Source organism: Argiope bruennichi, chromosome X2 (genome assembly GCF_947563725.1).
Source record: "Argiope bruennichi chromosome X2, qqArgBrue1.1, whole genome shotgun sequence".
Taxonomy (NCBI): Eukaryota; Metazoa; Arthropoda; class Arachnida; order Araneae; family Araneidae; genus Argiope; species Argiope bruennichi.
Window position 1 is genome coordinate 131,445,154 of NC_079163.1, and position 23,573 is coordinate 131,468,726.

General features: G+C 31.2%; 1 protein-coding gene across 3 annotated transcripts in view; it reads right to left on the bottom strand.

Annotated features, from left to right (window-relative positions):
* Positions 1–23,573, bottom strand: part of LOC129959928 (protein phosphatase 1 regulatory subunit 12A-like) — a 132,267-nt gene that overhangs the window by 30,371 nt on the left and 78,323 nt on the right. For all 3 annotated transcript variants that reach the window (XM_056072832.1, XM_056072831.1, XM_056072833.1), the window contains exon 16: positions 21,524–21,586. In XM_056072832.1, the coding sequence (XP_055928807.1) occupies positions 21,524–21,586 (63 nt within the window). The remainder of the gene's footprint in view (positions 1–21,523; positions 21,587–23,573) is intronic.

Consider the following 23,573-nt stretch of genomic DNA (forward strand, 5'->3'; position numbering starts at 1 on the left):
TTTAGAATATATATACATTATTTTGTCAAACAAATCGGAAATTATATAATTTGGATGCCATTTTTCTCAAATGCCCCATGTACCTAGAGGTTACAATGTCAGCAAGCCGATTTACAGGTAAATTTACAAATTGCACCCTCAAACAATTGCCGGTAATTCTATATTTTATTGGCAACTGGATAAATAAATTTATAATTATGATACATTTTTTGTAATTATTTTCTCAGCAGTGGTTATTGCGGTAGTGGCAGCACGGAACAGTAGTAGTAGTAGTAGTAGTAGTAGTAGTAGTAGTAGTAGTAGTAGAGACGCCTTGTGCATAAGCGAACTATTTACTAATGATCTAATCTACTAAGTATACAGCATATGATGTTGAGTAATGGTCTCACAGAGATCTTGATATAAGATATAAAAGAAAGATAGATTGTTTATTCAGATATTTTAGAACATCTATTCGATATTGATTTTAATTATTACAAAGTGAGTAGTCAAATTTTATCTTAAAAAACAAGCAGTTTATAAACACTTTTTATGCGCCTTAGAGGCAAAAATTAAGGAACAACGTTAACATAGTAGTTTTGATTATGGAATTAAGTCATGAAGAAATTCACTAAGATAACCAAAAGAAATAAAACTATTCCATATTTAAAAAATAGAAACATAGAATACCACAAGTAACCACTGCTTATTTTTCATAAACGTTCAAGATAAATTACTTAAAACCTTTTTCTACAAGTTTTTCATTAAAATTTCATTCAAGCACTTTCAATCCACATTTGAAATACTTTATTTACATTACAGTCTATATTAAGAAGAAAAAAAATATGACATTGTCATTTCTTTAACATTTCAATTTCTTAATAGAAAAAAGTTAAGAACGTAAGTAATAGAAATTTCACTATCTCTTTCAACTATTCCAATTTTCTCGTTAATAATTTTTTGCCACTCATTCTTTATAACAGTGAAAAAGTCTCTGGTTTGCTCAGCTTGTTGAGCACGTACATTAACATTACATTCAATTTCAGCAATTTCCTTTTCTAAGAGAGATTTCTCTTTTCATAAAGGGACTGACGAATCAGATTCTGACGTCTTATCTTTATGCAATTGGCAGCAATTTCTTTAGCTCTTTGTTCCTCCAAAAATAGGCGATATTTTGAATGGGCTGCTGATGCTGATATTCAATTCTTTAGTAATGTTTATTGCGTGAATCCCACCAGATTGTTTTACATGATCATTAAATAAACGCTGTGAAATATATGATATTTCATTAGAATTTTCCACCTCAATATTTTTATTAATAATGAATCCTCTTTCAACAGATGTTTGCCCATGAGAAAGAATGAAAATAATTTTCAAAACCTTCCACAGTTTTGTCAATTTACTGCCTTCAAAAAAAGGATGAAAAAAAAAAATCATCCAGTTTCATTTTTCTGACAAAATTCTTGAAATCGAGTAAGGATGGTTTGCCATTTTCCAAAAAGTCTATATATTCTAATAGTATACCATCACATTCATCTTAATCTGTCTTTTCTGTAGCAAGTACAAAAGAATTCGTTTCATTTTGTTTCACACTAACTCGTTTTCTTTGTCATGTATACTGTGTCAATACATATAACATTTCTTACTAAAGCCTAATTTATTGAATACTTAAATTATTATGCATGCCAGCATTTTTTAAACAAATTTCTGACAGGCATGATTGAAAAACAGATAATCTTTACCGGGTTATTTCTTTTTTGGAATTTAATTTTTTCAACAATTTATCTACTCTTATACCAACACTCTATCTTTTGCAGAATAAGATTCATTCTTAGAACAATTAAATTTACATAAGCTATTTTTACTAGAGAAATTTCTGCTAAAATTTTTTTTTAAATTTTTTTAAAAATGTAAACATTGTTTTACTAATTTATAAATAGCAGATGCATAAAAACGCAACAGTGGGACATCACGCTGCTACATTTGAAAAAATGACTTAATGCGATCTGCAACACATGTGAAAAAAACACAGGTATCAATTTATCTCTAGTTGCTTCAGATCAATTTATTTCTAAGAGCTTTTATCTTCAAAAAGAAAAATAAGCACCTGTGTAAAAAGTAAGTACTTTTAAGGCCCCTTATATAAGGATTATAAAAAATAAGCAGTTTTTAATTATTTTTAATGACGCTACGCACCTTGTATAACAATTACGGCACTTTTACTAAGTCAAGAAAACAATTATGGAAAAAAAAATCATGGAATGAATATATCCGTGGTGTGAAACTGATACTAATTCTATGATCAATTAGGTTATAACAGAAAATATACAAGTTCCTAATATCGAAAATCCAGTATGCATAATTTCTTCAACATCTGCAAGTATCTTATCCATGAAAAATAAACTTATCTTATCAATAAAAACGAAAACAGATACGCAGCGTGATAATCCGCCACACACAAATATTTCATATTATATTACATATTACAATAATTTCACATTAGCTACGCTCTTAAAATGATTCTTTAATTGTCAAACTCCATTTTCACGGTAAAGTTAACTTTGGAGTTGCACGGGCTATTAATTTTCCTACGGAATTTAAATGCTGAAGTCTGCAAATTTTTTCTAAAACTATATAAGGTCGAAATTTTTTCTCACGCTACCTCTTTAGTCCTTTCTGTCTACGTAGTCGTACGCAATTTCGCTTAGTCATGGATTGGACAAAGAAATCTTGATAAAAACTAAAAATTGAAATATGGCTTAAAAAAAAAAAAGCGTAAAACTCAACAGCTTCTTTAATCTAAGTTTTACAAATATAAGCAGGATGTCCTGAAAAAGTGGAGTAAGCATTTATTTCTTAAAATTTTGCATCTAGACTTATATTAAAAAGTTTCATTAAACAAAGTGTGACAAAAAAGTTTGGATTCATAAAAAAAAAAAAAAAAAAAAAAAAAAAAAAAAAAAAAAAAAACGTTTAAACAAGTACACTTTTATGCAGAACCCGTACCATATAAAAGCTAAGTAGTCAAGTGTTTCTCTTATATGCACCTATGAACAAAGTTTCGCGCCTTTATCTATAAAATTTGCAGAAATACTTTTTCCCTAAATTCAGAAGGACTAATTATAAATGCAAATGAAAACGCTTATTTTAGAAATGCAAATTTATTTAACACAGAAAAAACGCCATATACAAGTATTTGCTTATTATTCTCATTCAATCATCCTGAAATAATTAGGCTGATCAAGCATACTGGTTTCAAATTGATTGAACGGCAGTTACAATCTCGTCTTTATTAAGAAGAAAAACTTGTGAAATTGAATATTTAACATATTTCAGATAAATGATGAATACCAAATAAAAAAAAAAAATTTCCTGGAATTGTTTGCATGACATTAAACTTCCCTAAAATATGACGTGACGTATTTTGTCAGAACGTGACGTATTTTGAAATGCCGGTGACTTAGACTTATGTATGTAATGATATTTTAAATTCTTAATTTAATCCAAATTAATATCCAAAACTTTATTTTAATTTAATTTAGCCCATAGTAATTTCATTCTTTTATTTCCTGATCCGATTCCACTGCTTCTACTTAATAAATTCAAGAGAAGCTTTGTAAAATTGCTGAATCGGCTAAAAGCCTAACTTTCCCACACTCCAAGTGAAAGGACAAAATACCGCTGACGTGCCAAATTCCGAATAAAAGATCCCTGTGTTTCCCTTACTTATGATTGACATGCGTCAAAAATCTCTATCGAAATCTCATAATATATTAGCACTATAAAAAAATATTTTCCCTAACAATATCTCAGATTATATAAGACAGGGAAAAAATGTTCAAGAGCTTTTTCCTCCTTCCTTTCTGTGTCATTCTGTATTGTGCGTGTTGCTCGTCGCTCCTACTTGTAATAATGAGTGCTTCACCAAGATGAAATAAAAGGACACCACGAAATCGAAAGTCACTTTACTGTCTTCGAAACTGCATTCTGCTTCACATAAAATAATGCTTGCATGTTAAAGAGTCAACAAGGATAGTTTTCTGTGCAAAAACGTTCAATGAATTAAAACAATTAAATCTCCGGGATGAGAGGCAATTTGATGTTACGGTACGGCTCCGTTCGCCGTTGCTCTGAAGATGGTTTCGTGCTGGCTCGGCCGCTTGCTTGCCGACCCTGCCGGGTTATTTCCAGTGGCATAGCGTCTTCAGATACGACCACATCGCTGAACTTCCACGAATGACGATGCTTCCGTTCTTGTTACCGAATCGTCAATGGTACCGTGTCTTCCGTAATCTGTGACCTCATCCAACATTCCGGCTTTGATGTTCAATAGATACCCTTGTGTTTGTGCTCCATATCGTCATGTGCGTGCTCCTTATATCCAGATGTGCGTACTCCTTACATCTTCAATATCTCCTTATATCCTTGACAACATAAAGAAGTTGCTGCTCCTATTTTGAGTCAAATTGAATCAACCAGATTTCGAAAATATCACTTGTGTGTTATATTATCATCTGAATATAAAAATAGCTTTAGGTCACCTGCCGTAGTCTCTAGTGCTCAAAATTGCATTTTTGTGATTAATTAAAAAAGTGATTCATCAAAAAAGTGTTTAATGTTTCCTGGCTCAACGGGTGAAAATCAAGATTTATATTGTGTGTTTTTCTTTTCTTTTGATTTTCATTTTTGAATTTAAGAAATATTGCAAATTATATTTTTATAGTATTATTTAAAGTATTAAGTTTTTAGTCCTATATCAAATCTATTTTTTTTAAATTTTATGCATAAATTTATAATGTTTTTTTATTTGAAATATACTTTAATGTTGTTACGATCTGGAAAAATTGCTAACCCAGACAAAATAAATGTGTTTAGCCCTCAAAGTTCAAAAAATAAAATTGATAAAGAAGAAAATGATCAAATAGTCCAAGAACCCTCCATAATCCCTTTTGATCCCGAAAATGGCATGAAAGTGGATTTATGGTTGGGATATTTTAAGAAAACTGGACAATAGAATAACAAGAATAACTTGTGGAAAATTAAAAATTTTGCAAAATTTCTTAAAGGGTCAGCTTATTATATAAATAGTTGCTTAAATATTGATAATTTTGATGAGTTATGTTCTGTTTTAACCGAGCAGTTTACTCAACCCAATATTGTTAATTTTTCTGATTTTTCACAGTTGAAATTTGATTCAAAAAATGCTAAATTAGTTGATTATTTAAAAATGCTAAATTAGTTGATTATTTAAAAATGCTAAATTAGTTGATTTTATTTTAATAGTTATGCCAAAAATTAAATTACGGCAGACAGTTAAGCCTTAATCCACAACTGATTTTAGAAGGTCTTACTGACGGACTGCCAACTCAACTAAAACAATTGGTAAGCATTAAAGCTCCTTGTACCCCTACAGAATGACTTAAAATAACAACTAAACTATTAAAAATATAAGAATCTTCAGAACCAAATCCAGGCAAGTGTAATGAAACCAGAATCAGAGTAAGGCAACCAGCACCTTTTACACCTAGGCATAATTTTAATTATAGATTTCAAAATTCTTTTATTCCTCGAGCTCACAATAATTTTAGACAAAATTATCATAATTCAGTAAGGCCACGTCTCAATAATTTGCATTTCCAACAAAGATTACCATCTTCTCTATGTAGAATTTGTACTCAGAGGTATTTCAAATGCTTATCATTGGACACAAATATGTCCTTTCTATCAGCCCCAATTTATGACAAATGTTCCATAAATAGCCAATTTAACTTCCCCGTGCACAGAAGTCCCTCTTGGCTGTTCTGAAAATCCTAAAACAAAACAAAATTCTCCTAATGAGGTCCCAGGCCAGGCACAATGACAATTATTAGTGTCCGGACACATCTGAACTTTACCAAGTCTAGCTAATTTGGACAATGCTTATAACCCTCATAGTAATGTAAATATTGTTATTGACACAGGATCCACTCTTTCAATTATATCTGCAAATATTGTGCAAAAACTTAACTTGATAAGAAAAAATGTAAACCCTATAAGAGTCAAACAAGCACATGGAACGTTCCAATTAACCCAAATTTGTGACAAATTTAAAAATTTGTCAAATAAATAAGAAAATCAAATAATATATTATAGACAATCCTTTACCATATATCATTTTCGGACTTCCAGATTGTAGTATATATAAATTAATTATAGATTGTGACAAAAATAAAATATTTCAAAATGGAAAAATTATTACCAACTTGCATACCAATAATAATTATATGTCTTTACATGCTGTTGAAAATAATAACACTAGTGATAATAAGGTCAAGGTAGTGAATACCTCAGAGGAAATTTTCCCACCTCTGATTGTAAACAAACTTTCTGAACCTGTGTTATCTCTGGTGTCAGAATATTCTCATGTGTTCGCAAAAATTAAATGATGTTGGTGGAATAAGAATGAAACCAACTAGAATAAATCTAACATCTGATTTACCAGTGTCACAAAGGGCTTATAGAGCATCTGTTACTGATGAAATTGAAATAAATAAGCAAATTAAAAATGTGTTAGATGCAGGTTTAATAAAAGAATCTACTAGTAATTATTCCTCCCCAGTAACATTAGCATATAAAAGAGATGAAAATAGAAAAAGTTGTCTTTGTATTGATTATCGTAAAATTAATTCCCTTTGCAAATCTGAGGCAGAGCCTCTCCCTAGAATAGATACCTTATTAGATAAATTAAGTACTGCTAAAGTTTTTTCAACTTTGGATCTTGCATCTGGATATTGGCACATACCCTTGCATGAACAAGATAAACATAAATTGGCATTTGTAACTACTGAAGGTTTATATGAATTTCAAGTTCTACCTTTCGGCTTTAAAAATGCACCTGCAATATTCGATAGAACTATTCGTAGAATTTTAAATAAACATAAATTTTCAAATTTTGCATGTCACTATTTTGATGACATAGTAGTTTATTCTAACTAATTAGAGGTACACTATAATCATTTAAAACAGATTTTCCAAATGTATGAAAAAGAAAACATTAAATTAAAATTTTCTAAATGTGTGTTTGCTCAAGATAAAATTAATTTCTTGGGGTATGAAGTCAAAGAAACATGCATTTCTCCTGATAATCATAATATTGAAAGTATTAAAAAATTACAACCTCCAAAAAAAATGTTAAACAACTTCAAGGTTTTCTTGGCTCTGTAAATGTTTATAAGTTTATTGATTCTTATGCTAAAATTAGAGAACCCTTAAATAATCTCCTTAAAAAAAGATACACCATGACAATGGACAGAAGATTTTCAAAACACTTCTGAAATATTAAAAAATAAATTGATAACTAAACCAGTGTTACAACTATATAACCCTAATTTACCTCTTTTTTTTTTTTTTTTTTTTTTTTTGTGATGCATCTCAGGTAGCCATTGGATCTGTTCTAAAACAGCCCGACTGTTCTGGTAAATTACATCCTGTATCCTATCATTCAAGAACTTTACGCCCTTATGAAAAAAAATTTTGTATAACTGAGTTGGAATATTTAGCAATGGTAGATGCTCTTGACAAATTTTATTACTATTTACATGGGAAAAAATTCGTAATTCATACTGATCATGCTGTTCTTGTTTGGCTTAAAAATGTAAAAAAATTAAGGGGAAGATTATTTCGTTAGACTTTAAAAAGAAGCATGTTTGATTATGAAGTTAAATATTTAAGAGAACAGCTAATGTTGAAGCTGATATGTTATCAAGACGTCCTACTGCTCCAGCCTTTTCTGTATTTATTGCAATTAGATGAGATAAAACACTATCAAAATTTAGACAATGTAGATAATACTAAATATAAAAATATTAATGATGTACTTGCAGCTAAAAAGAAAAATTTTGTTTAAAATAGTTGTTGCTTTTTCTCTTAGGAGAAAAGTTTTGCAAAAGACTCATGAACAATTCGGGCATCCAGGCATTTCAAAAATGATAAATTTAATTACTCCTCAATATTATTGGCTCCATATTATTCAAAATATTGCACTTTTTGTTAAACATTGTGATGTTTGTCAATTACATAAAGAGAAAAAGAAAAAAAGATTTGGTCTTTCACAGGCTGTGCAATCCATAGATCGTCCTTTTGAATGCCTTTCTGTCGATATTGTTGGTGGATTTAACTATTACAATTCAACTAAAAAGTTTCTTCATATATTAATGGATCATGCGACTAGATATGTTTGGGCTCTTCCTTCCAAAAATGAAAATTCTGAAACTTATATTAATATAATAAAACACGTTTTTCAAATTCAGGTACCTTCCAAATTATTAACTAATAGAAATGGTGCTTTTACCTCATCTAAATTCAAACATTTCCTCAGAAATTACAGTGTCAAGCATCTGTTAACATCTCCTCAAAATTAAAATAATTATTAGAAATAAATATTAAGTTTACAGCCAAAGAATCAAAAAGAAAGATATAATGAATCCGGCCTACAGATTTTCTCAAAGGTCACCCTCAGGCAAAGATTCAAACCAGGGACTTTTTCTATGAGGTGTCTGAGTTTCGTCCAACAAACTGACCCTTCATGACCCAAAAATCCCAGGAAATTAAATTTGGAGAAATTGAGGTTTTGGAGATAAAATTAGTATCACAAAATTAAAGATAATTATACAATTTTTCTTTCTTTTTTCAATATTCTTTTTGATTCTTTGGCTGTAAACTTAATATTTATTTCTAATAATTATTCTAATTTTGTTAAGTTCATTCGTGTTTTAGTTGTAGCAGCATTAGCGCTCTCTAAATACAATGTATATTTTATTATATAGTTTCAGGAAATATTATATAGGTGAATTTTCATATTGATTATTTAGGATCGATAGTTTCTTAACATCTTCACATCATCCACAAACTAATGGGAAATGTGAAAGAGTTAACCAGTTAATAGTAACTAAATTAAAGTGCAAAGTCAATTCTTCTCTTACTAAAATTCTTTGGACTAGACTTTTAGAACAAGTAATAAATGAATAAAATTTAACACTCCATTCAGCTACAAAATGTCCTCCTGCATATTTGTTATTCATCAATTTACATTATTCTCCTCCCTTAACTCAAAATTAATTCTGTCCTCCAGTAAAAGAACCCAGAAAATTAGCTAAAGAAAAAATATTATGACAAAAATAAAATAAGATATGATGCTAGATTTATAGATACTCCATTCAAACCTGGTGACATTGTAATGTATGAGGAATTTAATTACCCAAATCGTAGTATATTATCTCCAGTATTTTCAGGTCTATATGAAATAGTAACTAAAATTTCAGATGTAAATTATGAAATAACTAAACCAAACGCATTAACAAACAAAGCTACTGATACTGTCATGTATCAAAATTAAGAACATATTACTCACCAGAAAAATTAAAATTGTCATGAATAATAATTTAAATTTAAAAAAAAAAAACTTATTTCCCATGTTTCTTCCACATAAACCCCAACTTAGGTTGGCCCATTATCTCCACTCGTAAGTTTTTTTTTTGTTGTTGTTGTTGTTTTTTACCCCTTCATGATGATGTGGCGATAGATACCATCACAACATAAATTAAAATACCTCAGTCTTATTGAGATGTGAGTATAGGGTCAACCTCACAATTAATTTATATCTCTTTCTATTTTATCTTGGATATGTTGTTCTCCAGTTTGGAAATAAATATTCCTGGATGAGAGTAGAAAGAGAATAAGAATTACATCCCCCTTCTTGATGTCCTAATTTTGGGTCATTAAGTTTCAACCACTACTAGAAATTAGTGGACAAGGTTGAAATATTCACCACTAATTGGCTAACTAGTGGGTTAAAGTTTATCTTTTGCAATTACACATTTTTATGTCATTTGTTTTGAATATTTATGTTATAATAAGAGTATTTTGAATCTCATATTATTATTTTCAGATTTAAGTGTTACATATAAAAATCAGAACTGTGTTGATATATTATTATTATATAAGTTCAATTTGTTATTCCATTATTTTACATTCAATTTGATAATTTTGGTGAGCCTTCTGTTATTTAAAGGACACTGTGTAAGCATTATTTAGAGACATTCCTCACCAAATAGAGACAGTCTTACAGACTGAAAGACAATAGACTGAGTTTCTGCTGGAAATCATTTGTATATTGCACATTTTAATATTATTTTTGGTGTTGTTAAATATTTAAGTTTATCTAATATTTTTACAGATATCCCTTTATCCTTTTTTATGCTTTACATAATCTTGTTCAAGATTATTTTTATATAATGTAATGTTAAGGGAAACTTCGGTATCACTTTTAATATGTCTTTAAATTTTAGTTTCTTTCTTGAACACCACTGCAGTATGTGGCTGTGTGTCGAAGGGCCCCGGCGCACTTCTACGCCTTGCGGTGGGGGGAAAATTGTAATGATACTTTAAACTCTTAATTTAATCCAAATTAATATCCAAAGCTTTATTTTAATTTAGCCCATAGTAATTTCATTCTCTTATTTCCTGATCCGATTCCACTGTTTCTATTTAATTAATTCAAGATAAGCTTTGTAAAAATGCTTACATTTGCACTTTCATACGCTCCGCGTGCCGGGACAGAAAAATGTCCAGTAAGCACATTCTTTTTAAAAGATCCTTGTGTTTTCCTTACTTGTGATTGGCATGCATCAAAAATCCCTATCGAAATCTCATAATATATTAGCACTATGAAAAAATATTTTCCCTATCAATATCTCAGGTTATATAATACCAGGGATAAAATGTTCAAGAGCTTTTCTCTCATTTCTTTCTGCGTCGTTGTGTGTTGTGTGTGTTGCTCGTCGCTCCTGCTTGTAAATAATGCGTGCTTCTCCAAGATGAAATAAAACGACGTCACGAAATCGAAAGTCTCTTTACTGTCTTCGAAACTGCGTTCTGCTTCACATAAAATAATGCTTACATATATACTGAGAGTTGGAACTTTTATAGTGGCAACTATTTATTTACATGGAATACAAAAGCGATTCATGTCACCATGTTTTGCAGTCCTTCAATATAGTCGCCAGCATTGTGTACAACCCGTTTCCAACGATGTGGAAGTCGCAGAACACCTGTAGCAGTGCTTGTCCTGTTGATAGTTCTCGGTCTACTGCTGCAAGAAACTCTGGAAGGTTTTGAAGCGAATTACACGAAGTGGTTTCTTCATCTTAGAAATTAAGTCAAAGTCACACGGGCTTAGATCTAGGGAGTATGGTGGATGGTAAAGTACTTCCCAGTCCCATTGATCGAGCAAATCAGCCACAGCTTGCGCTGCATGCGTCCGAGCATTGTCATGCAAAACGATGGGAAGTTCTGCAGAAAGTGTCGCCGTTTTTTTCTCAAAGCTGATCTGAGATGGTGCTCCAAAAAATGAGCAATAATACTGAACATTGACGGTCTGCTGTGGGGAAACGGTATTCATTAGGATGACACCATCCCAATCGTTCACGAGAATCAGCATAACTTCCACATTGCTGGGTTCTGAAGAAATTTCGAACTTCGTGGTGACCCGTAATGACGCCATTCGTTTGATTGGCGTTTCAGTTTTGGCTGGTACTATCTGGCCCAAGTCTCAACCAGCGTAATGATACGGCGTAAAAACGCCTCTCCTTCGCTGCTCGAACCCACCCCAGGTGGGTTCGAGCAGCATCGTATCTTAGCCATTTCTGCATTACTGCCAAATGATGTGGAACCCATCGTGAAACAATTTTTCTCATGCCCAGAAATCCTTCAGAATGTGCAGCACAGTCGTATGCGCAAATCCTGTCTGTCGAGCCAGCTCACGAATGGTTTGGCATCGATCACTGTCCATTGGGCGACAACAGCATGCACTTCTGCTTCGCTGACACTAGGACGACCTGGCTGATGCATGTCTGCCACATTTTGGCGTCCTTCATTGAAGGCTTTTACTCATCTTGCAACAGCTCTCTAAGGCAAAGCAGATTCCCTGTACGCCTCTTGAAGCCATAGATGACATTGCCGTGCTGTACAACCTCTGGCACATTCAATTTTTATCCAACTTCGTTGTTCTTGTTTTGAAAACATCCTGACAACACTTACTTTAGACCGCAAGCTAATACAACTATAAATCCTTCGCGTCACTCCGCATGCGCGTGACTTAGGAAGGACGTGTCTTTTTGCTGAGAGGTAAGGTAGGGAATGTAGCTAACTTGTGGTATACGTGACATTCTTACGTTTTTACAGCAGAGTTGCCACAATTAAAGTTCCGACCCTCGTATATATAATATTTCTACGATGTGTATAAATAACAATTCTGCGAATGAAGCTGCATGAGTACGCAAGCATTGTTAAACGAATTAGTAAACATGTCGAAAATGTTACTTTTTGGTTTAAGGGACCTAAATCGAAGTTAAAATATAAGAAAAGATGCTTTTAAAAATATAGGAACAAAAAAAAAACCATGCTTAAATAATCCTAATCAAGAACACAAAATAACTATGACACTCTTTGATTCGAGAATGAAAAATAATCACAGCATTTTTCTACAAGCCTTCTCATTAAAGTATTGGATTCATAGAAATTGTAACAAAAATGTTTTTAATCACACACAAAAATTTACATGCCTCAAATAGTAATTAAAAAATAAGTATTAAAATTAAAATAGGGAAGGAGACAAAAAAGTGGTGTTAAAAGTTAAAATTAGTTACAATAATGCTTTGTTAAAAAACTGTACACGAAGATATTTTAGAATAGAACTGGTCATATTGAGTAAAATTTTGGGAATGACATCCGATATAGCGCCCAATCTCCATAATTTCAAACTACATCAGACAGGGAATACTTGTCCCTAATTGGATTTAAAATACACAGGCCTGCCTACAATGTCGAAGCTCCGAGGAATCAATTTTTAAACCCAGAACCAACCGAAATCATAATGGGAACTCTGCCATTATATAACCACAACCTAAAATGCACCAATAAGATATATCTGACAAGAAAATATGAACTTCGATAACAACAATCAAAATTATTGCACGAAGTTTTTACAACTTTGTCCCAATTTATCACTTGAATTCGAGAAAAAAAATTCGTGAGCTTCAGCAAAATAAAAGTTCGATCATATTAATTCCTAATTATATATTAATTTTTAAATAATGGTATCTGTAGAATATCAAGAAAGTTCATAAGAACAGGTTTGATTTTGAGAGACGCAGGATGAGAATTTATATACCAACATATAATTTAACAATACAACAAAATAATGTACTTTTTAATTTCGACACAATCGTGATGGAAATTTCCGATCACTGCAAAAGTACGAGTCAGATTTTCATCGATGGCGTCAAAGTTACTATATAGGAAAATGCTGATGTTTTGTTTGGCCGTGTTCTTTGCACTGAAAAGATAAAAATGCCTTTTGGCTCTACAGCATTGAATGCTGATAAAATGGATCGATTTTTGAATCGACGAATTTTTTTTTAAATAGACGATAAAAAGATGCATTTTCGAACATGTAATTTTTTGCGAATTTTGGAAGAGTGTGACTGTTGAAACTGCATTAAATTGGAGAGAAAAAAAAACTTGTCCATTGTTTATTTAATTTGTGTACTTACTTTGCAGACTAAAAAAAAATTGTTTGACAAATTTTGGGAATGGCGATTTCACATTGGAAAATCAACTAAGACCGGGACAGCCTCCTAACGTTGATAGCATACTGTGAGTGCTTCTGTCGAAGGAAACCGTAGTAAAACTTGGACATTTGGGGAGATGCTCAAAAATGGTAATTCGACCACACATCGCCTTCTACAAAAAAAAAAAAAAAAAAAAAAAGCTTGGATACGTTTTTAGGCTCGATACCCAAGTATCACATCCCTGTCTCTGTATCATTCATTTCTCTCTTTTTTTAATACAATTACCCTCATCCTTATAATAATCCTTTTTTGGACCGTGTGGTAACAGGCAGTGAGAAGTAAATCTCATGTAATAAATAATGTTCAGAGCAGAAGAACATGGGAAAAAAGCATGAGAAAGGGCAGAATCTGTCGGAAAGACTAGATTGCACACTTTAAATTGTTGTTGTATATTTGATGACATACATCACAATTATTTATTTCACCCTATGTGGTGGAATGATCACATCAGACAAGTACTGTGCTCAATTCATTAGACTCGATGCAGCCATTTGAGAAAAATATTCGTAACTGGCAAAAAGAAAAGGTATAAGCTTCTTCCTTCACAGCAAAACACATGTTGCACAATACACGTTGAGAAAATTGCAAAATTCAGTAATAGTAGATTCTCCCCCCCCCCCTCCCCAATATTTTCTCCTGATCTTACGCTAATTGATAATCATTTTATTTCGGTCTTTGCAGAACAGCTTAAATATCAAAGATTTAAAATCCAAGGAATATGTATTAAATCACAACTTTTTTTTCTTCCTTTTTTTTTTTAAATCAAGACCATACTTTAAAAATGAAAGTGGCAAACTTGTAAATCGGTTGAAATCTTTCACACAAAATCATGATCATATTCTTGATTAATAAAGCTATATTGTCCAAATTTCTCTTACTTGAAAGTTATGAATAAATCAGGCAAGAACTTCTGCATATATAGATTGTATATTATAGCAGCATTTCTTGCATCAATCTAAGAGAAATTTTAAACTCGCTCTTTCTCTTTTTTTTTTTTTTTTCCCTTGTACATCAAAGATTTGAAAATGTGAATGACAGATGAAACTAAGAATATTCAAACAGGCACTCTAAGACTAACAAAAAAAAAGAATTTTTGCCCAATTATTTCGCATAAGATTAACAAAGAGAAATTGCTTGTGACTTAAGTTTCTTTTCCTTTTGCTTTTACTGTGAAATCATAAAGATGACTGAAATTTTCCTCGAGACTTGAAGATGAACGCTTTTACTCCTGAACGCAATTGTTACAAACAAACAAGATTATGTTATACATAATCTGAAAACATACGTTTATTATATTATATATTTAAGTTTGGCCTGGTATCAAAGCTGTAAAAATATTTCTCATACAGTTTATATTCTTATAGATAAAAATGTGGAATGCATCATCATACCAGGAACTTAAATTTAATAGCAAAATCTCAATCTTTGTCATTCACTTTACATAACAAAGAATTCAAAACTTAAAAACGTATTAGTTTTTATATAAAACATTTCAAACAATGATTTCTATATTTAAAGAGCTATGAAACAATTTCCCCACTTGCTTTGAGCTTCTCACAGATCTAATTTTTACAGCTCATCCTGAAATTTAAACTTTTTGTTTCAATCTTACTGAACTTGCAATATTTTCAAAGTGAACGGGATATGATCCTTTTTCTTGTATAAAAAATTTCAGCATTTTCAAAAAATTATTAGTCTTCAAATTGCATCATAAAACTTTAAAAAACTAGTTGCTCTAAATGTCAATCTTCAGAGTTTGGGGTAATTTTATATGACTTTACATTAAAACAATTTACATAACTTTAAATTAAAAACTTAATCTTAAAAATTAAAAAAAAAATCTTTCTAGGCATTGAACTGATGCAAAATATTAAAAGTTGTTCACTGAAAGCATACACATGGCAATAAACTCTACATTTTCAGTATTTTGGATAAAACAAGTTCCATCAGTCCATAAAATGACTATAGATAAATCTTTTTACTAAGCAACACTTTATGAAAGGAAAATTATCAAGCTTTATGTGATTACTTTTACTAATATGATGATTCTGCTCAACTATAATTTTGTTATCAATAGTATGAAGACATGAATAAAAATGAGAATATTTCATTGAAATTAAGAGGATAATTATTAATTTTTATCATATAAAGCAATAGAAGGATTTTGGTGCTCATTTCATCAAACAGAAGTCTTCAACATGCATATCAGATAAAGTATATCAAATCCTTTCTGTACAAATTTTTCAATAAAAAAAATTTATTTTTAATTTAACGCAGACGATTTTGAGACACAGTTACAATAAGACTACTCTATTCCACCACAATTATTTGGAATTTTTGTTTCATATATTTTGGAATTTTTTTTTTATTATTGGCTTAGAGCATTATTTTAAGGTGCCAAAGGATCTGCAAGAAAGAACTGATATATCCTTCCTTTTGAAGCATTTGCAAGTCACCAAGGCTCAGTGAAGACAATAAAGTGATGTGGCATAGTAAAAGAATTGTGTGTATATAATAATTTATACAAAATTAATTTCTATATCAAAAATAGTATACATTAAAATATTTAAATTCTGAGGAAAGCCGGTCATATAAACAAATATCTTCTAAAAATATTAATCTAATTATTTATCCCATCATCGATTTTTAAAACTATTTCAAGATTTCAATAAGAAACTTTTGTTGTGTTCTGGAAATTTTTGAAGGCAAAACCAGACTGTTTAAAAATTTGCCGCATTATATGAAATTGTGCTATTTTATAGAATATAAATTACCTGGCCATTTAAAAACCATAAAATGTACAGTGAAGATGCATATAAAGGGTTAGCAAGAAATAAGTTACCCATTACAGAGGGCTCTAAAATGCGTTCTATTGATCCAAATGAGATAAAATTTTAACTTCAGATTATTGAGATGATGCGCTTTACATTTATTAAATAAAAAAAAATAGTACAAAAATTCACCGTTAGTATAAACTGTTAATATGATTAATAATTGTTAAATAAAGAAAAATTAAAATTGCTCAATATGTTTTCCTTTATTTTCAAAATATGCTCTAATCGGAGAACTATATTTTCTATAAATGACCGGAGTGAGTCTGCCGGGATATTAAGAATATGGCACTGAATGTTGTCCTTGAGATCAGGTAGAGATGATGGCCTTTGACGGTAGATATGGTCCTTCATATAACACCAAAACCAAAAGTCGCAAGGGGTGATATCCGGCGAGCAAGGAGGCCATCCTATTGGGAAATAACGGCTGAAAACTCGTGCTTCTGTGAAATGCTGTATTAACAATAGCTTTACACGACGATCAATATGAGATGGTGCACCATCTTGGATGAAAATGATGTTTTGAAGGCATCCGCGCAGTAGAAGAGTAGGGATTACAAAATCCCTCAGCATATCATGGTAATATTGTCTGTGACGGAACAGGTTTGGATTCTATTTAAAGTTATCTCTTCAAAAAAAAAAAAAAAAAACGGTCCAATGATAAAGGTAGCTGTAAAACCACATCATACTGTCACTTTTTCAGGATGCAAGGGTTATTCTTGGATAACGTAAGGGTTTTCTTCTGCCTAAATTCAACGTTGTGTGTGTTAACTTGCCCATTAAGACAAAAGGCCTAATCACTCCAAAGAATGTTCCATGGCCAAGTTATGTCAACCACCATTCGAGCAGGGAACTGAAGTGCAAAAGTTTTACGGACCTCTAAGTCTCCGTCCTGCAACAGGTGCACAGACTTGATTTTGTATTGATAAAAATGCAAAATCTGCCGTACGATTTTCCGTACTGTTGAATACGGCATATAAAGAACAAGGGAAACAACTGGCAAACACACTTTTATGCGGTGACTGACTGCTAGTTTCAACGAGCACGGTCGCAACAATTTTAACGCTGGAAGACGGGATTTTTTTTTTTTTTTTTTTTTTCACCCCGTTCTCTACCTAGAAGAATGCCAAGTTGCCCAGTTTTTTTAATTTCTGCATCACCTTGCGTAGGACACCTGGAGACATTGGACCTCTTCGTATCTGCTTCATACTACGAAATTCCTCTAGAGTTGCAACCGAGCTTTGTTGGTTCTGGTAGAACAATTTCACCAGTAGCGCTTTATCTTGCAACGTGGCATGACGAACGGAGAAGAAACTAATGTTCGTGCAGAATCCACCTTCTTTTTTTCCAAAGAAAAATGGTAATAGACACGCGCTGTAACGGAAATTATGTTTCACGATTTCAATATATGCAAATAAATGCCATTTGTGTTATAGCGTCATCTATTGGTAATTTTTTAAATTAATAAATGTAAAGCGCATCTTCTGAATAATCTGTAGTTCAAATTCTATCTTATTTGGACCAATAGAACGCATTTTAGAGCCCTCTGACGTGAGTAACTTATATCTTGCACACCCTGTATATTCAAATGAAAGAGACTAGCCCATGGGAAATATTTCTCAAGATTCTCATCTAAAACTTCTACAGCAAGGCATTTAATGGGAATAAGAACCATTTTTATTTTCCAAGACATATAGACAGAGCACTTTACACATAACAATCACATCCGAAAGCTGCTAAAATACATATTTTCATAAAAATATCAGAAAAAGTTCTCTTTGCAATTGAAAGGTATGTAAGAAAAAGTAAATTTAAAATATGGCATTATTGACATTAAGAACGAATTTTTCTGGGCTCGCCGTTTAGAAAATTAAATCCGATTTGATATAGGATGTTGCAATTTTTAATTTATTTTCCATATTTAAATGACTAATCGTGATAAGCAACTATAAATTAGGAACTTTCTTCCTTTGAAAAGGGTATGAACATTCATTAACATTAACTTCTAACAGATTCTAATTGTTCTGATGGGCAATATTTTTACCAAGTATAAATCATGACTTTAATTCTTTCTAGTTTTGCTCCAGTAGTATATTCAAGGAAAAATTTGAAATAGCAGAGCATTTCCCTGTAATGACATGAAATCAACCATAAATTATCAAACTCCCTTAGTTCCTAATATTAAGAGTACATAGTAAAATAAGGTCAGAACATTAGAACCCCGATTCAAGGATAAGTTCCTTCAAACACTACCTTTTTGAATAAAATAATAATGTTAATTTCAGAAACTGATATTTATTGTGATTAAATTGTTATTTAATCACAGTTACTGTTTTTAAAAAAAAATTCAGATGAAAGCTATAAATATATTTTTGAGATAAAATAATGTCTAATTCTTTTCAAACAGAAAATTAGATAATTAGAAGGAATTCAAAAGTATAAATTGTCCTTTCGTTCTATTATTTTATTAAATGCAATATTAAATAAAATGCTGAATGTTGCTGTTTGCAAACAATAAAAATGCCATCGTGTGCTCCGAAACATATTAAAATGAACTATAAACGATAAATGCAGTTTGATGGTGGCATCATATAAATTTAATAATTAAAAATTTCATTCATTGTGTAGCCTATCTACAAAAGGTCCCTTTTTCGAAACATCATACAGTCATCAAAGTTAAAGAAAGCCAAACAAGAAGACAACAGCATTTTAGACTAAGCATAAATTTCCCTCATAAACCTATACTTATGTAAAGCTCAGTGTGTGTGTGTGTGTGTGTGCGCGCGCGTTGGCGCTCTGCAGGCCAGACCGTTCGACCTACAGCTACCAAATTTGGTACATGTATAACTTGGAGGTCGGAAATGTGCACCTGGGGTCCCTTTTTTTAAAATTTTTAATTAGAATTTTAATTATTAATTAAAAACTAACTTTCCCGCCAAAAAATCTTTTCATTTTCCCCACCGCCAAATCAATAAGACTTCAGTTTTTTTTTTCCTCCACACTAATGAGGCTAGGCTTAATATTTTTCGCCCGATTATTTCAAACGATTCTGTTTATTTTCTTAATGTTTGATGCATTTAAAATTAAACATTGCTAATTAATCGATCTTTCAGATTCATTCTGAAGTACTTTTGAATTAAAATAAAACAGAATAAATTTTGTTGAGAAATTCTTGAGATATTACATAAATTAAGAAAGATATTCTTTAGTGCCCATAAAGCTTAAACGCTCAGTGACTCTGTTTTCAGTAATCATATTATAAAAAAAATTCAATTTTTTTATTTTTTTTTATTATTCATATTTTTCAGTAATCATATTTTACTTTTGTTTCAGTAAAAACATTATTATATTAATTGCAGATTAATCCTTTCCACTTTAATTTAAAGTATAAATTCTACGGGAACTAACAGAAAATTAGAGAGATACATATTACATTATAACTGAAGGCAGTTATAATATTGTGAGTAAATTATATGACTATCAAAATTTGAAGTTTTAAAATATTTTGAAGAAGAATCTATTAAAGTGGGAATTGCGTAAAATATTTAATTATTAAAATTTAAACGAACATTGGCGAACCGGCTGGTCGCCAAAGGCGGCTAGTAAACAATAAATCCCACCCATAAAAAACAATCTTACCAAAATACTATATTTTTTTAACAATTTTTGCTTAACAGATTTAGTACAAAAAATGATATGCCAAAATTTTTACTTTTACTTCCTCACATCTTTCAAAGTACATGCACCACCTCTTTTCTTTATGTATTGTAAGAATCACAAATGAAAAGTTTAAAAACTAAATTGAATTAAATTTGCTCATAGAAAAGGAATGTTTATATAAATATGTTTGATTTTCTTGCACTTTGGGTTGAAATCGTATATTTCACTAAAATACGATTCCAAAGGGAATATTTAAAAAATATGGAGATATGTCTGCGAACGAAAAATGACAATGAAAATCCAATACGATATATTTACTAAAAAACAAATACGATTTGCGAAAAATATTGTTTGACAACTATCAATAAGTACAGTACCCTCTCGAGTATCCGGCCTATTGTGGCTGAAGGGCAGGTCGGATAACAAAAAAGCAGGATAGGTCAGAGTTCTATGAACTCATATCTTTGCCCACCAATATCAGAAGACAAAGTTTTTATACCAAAACTCACTGTTATAATATGTATTTTCTCACTTCTTATTGAGTACTAAGCTATCCATTTATCTCAAGCCATATAGAATGTGAACGCGGACGCGGCCCGGTGAATCATAAAAGCCGCTGCCAGTCACATATCAAGTTAAAATAGAAGGATCTTACTAAATGTTTATATACTGCACTGCACATTTCAAGAATTTATTAGAGAAAAGGTAAGTTAAAGGACATAAACTTTCCACATTTTAACATAAATTCCGTAATGCATAATTTGAATGTAGGAAACATGATTCAAACAGATTTTATTTCTCACTGGTTAATTATTACACAGATATGAAAATGCAACCCTAAGATAAGAGTCAAAACTTAGTTTTTAGTTTTTGAAAAACTAGGTCGGATAGTACGGACGCCGAATAGTCGCGAACCGTATACTCAGTTGTGTACTGTAAGCCATACATCTGACTCTCCGACCCGCCCGAACGGAAAAGGATTTAAACCATAAAACTGAATGACCGGACCGCCACAACAGCAACACTGGCGGGCACTGTGGTTGAGTCCTAAGGACCATCAACGACCACGGTACAACCCTCCCCGAAGGAAGTACGTCCCGTCATCGATGGGAAGAGTCAGATCCTCACCTATTTGTGTACCCTCCAAGATGGCGAGATCCAACCACCATGCCAGAAGCATCTCATCCTCATTTCGAGATGCCCCCCGGGGGTTAGGAATATACTGTAAATGAAATTCAGCTTTAACCCATTTGAGACATGACCAAATAATACGTTCAAAATAGAACGTGCTCAATCATTTTATCTGGCAAACGTGCAATACATCGGAAAACTATATCTGCTAGATCTAAGAAAGGAGGGGAAAAAAAATCTGAAAATTATGCTTACAGCTTCAGTAGTACTGTTGTAATCTTTATCACTTATAACGCTTTCTTTTTCTTCAGGGGCATCCTGAAACACAAAGAGAAATTTCTTAATAACAGTAAAATATTCATGAAACTGTAAGGAAGACACCCATTTCATATGAGGCATTCTTAAGTAACATCTCTAATCATACAGGCAACAGTTTCAATCTGTTTTAAAAAATTAAATAAAAGTATATAACTAAAATAATTATAAATCCAAATTCATAATTAGAAGGAAAAACATCCAAATTATCCAAAAAAACAAGTAACAAATCAATTATAAGATTTGTTCTTGACAATATATCCATGTAACCCTCACATTTCATCTAAATGTATAATACAGATGACACCATTAACAAAGAAACACATTTTTGAAATATAGCACTAAACCCAAATTTCAAATAAATCATATGTTTCATACTTTCATACTAACTGAAAATATGAAACAATTAATTCAACAAAAAGTCTCCAAATTAAAAGATTTTAACACATGTATATGAAGACACAAAATGGAAAAGAAAACTATAAATAAAGACGGGTTTTTCCTCCCCTTTTTCCCTCAATAACCACACTTAAGTGGACCATATACATTGAAGAGGAATTTCTAGGTATTTTCAAATTAAATGAGCACCATAATTCTCAAAGTTTAATATAATAGCTAACATCAACGTTTTGATACATAAAGCTTTCTTTAATATTAGAAATGTGCATATAAATTTTCATTTAAAGATCACATTGTTTCCAAAAATATTCCAGATTTTAAAACTTGCATTGTCAGGCTTCATTTAACATAAATTTTAAAAAGACGTTACAAAAATTGCATCTTTCAAATCCTACATTTTTATATGAATGAAATGGTTAATGTTATTTCTTCTTGCTATCCAAATTATTAACTTTGGAATGGATAAAGAAAATGTATAGTGATGTGTACTCAGATACTTTAATTCACTCATACAAATGTTGTATGCTATTAAATAAATAGTATATTTCATTTTAAAAAATGACATGAATTACAAATTCTAAGTTACATTAAAATATAAGGGGAATGAATGAATTCTAGATGAATAAAATTTCAGTATATTGAAGTGCTTTGGCCCAAAATTATATGTCATTCACAACTTATATGCAATTTCATTAATTTGAATCTACAAGCAAAATGCAAATATAATTCAAAACTTTGTGTATTATTAAATTTTTTCTAAGAAATAACAATATCATAACGTGATTCAAAATACACAGTTGCCAGATGTCTTAGGGGGAAATTGTAACACACATAAATTTTTAAAAATTCTTAGCCAGAATTTTCGTCGCACATTTTTCTTATGACAGGCCTTATTATTGTCAGCACATTCAGCGCCTAATTGAAACAAGTAGAGAGAAGTTTTAACAAGTGCTCCGTTTCAGTGAGAAATTGGGGGAAAAGATATTTCATTACAAGATAGTTTAGCTGATCTTCTTAAAAATGCTTTTATTTACTTTGCTTACTGGATTAAATTTTTAAAAAGCTGCTTTATATTTTTGACAATCACAGTACTTTTTTAAACATAAATGAACAAAAATGTCCGACACAGTACGATACGGCAGGATAAATTAAAATCGCAGGGCAAACTGCAACATATTATAACTTGCGAGATGTACCTTGGTTTGTACGAGTCATGTAATTATACTGTCTACTTTAAATACTAATATGCATCCTCAAAGATCAGATTTCTCTTAAGGATTCACCACTGAATGAGTCTAAGAGAAGCTTACTTGATAAGGAAAAAAAAAATTAGAAAAAAAATTCCAACTCACCTACTTCATAAAGAAGCAATGAAAAAAGAATATGACAATATAATTAATAAGAAATGAGAAAAGAAAAAATTGGAAAGTTTAAGAGAAAAATCAAAAGGGGAAAGCAAAAGGGAAGAAAAGGGTGAAGACGGGAATTTTTAACTAATATACAAATTCTGAAAAAGAAGAATGATTTTGCTCTAGATTGGCGAAGATACATGCAGAAACTTTGATGATATAATATACTGCATTAACATCCC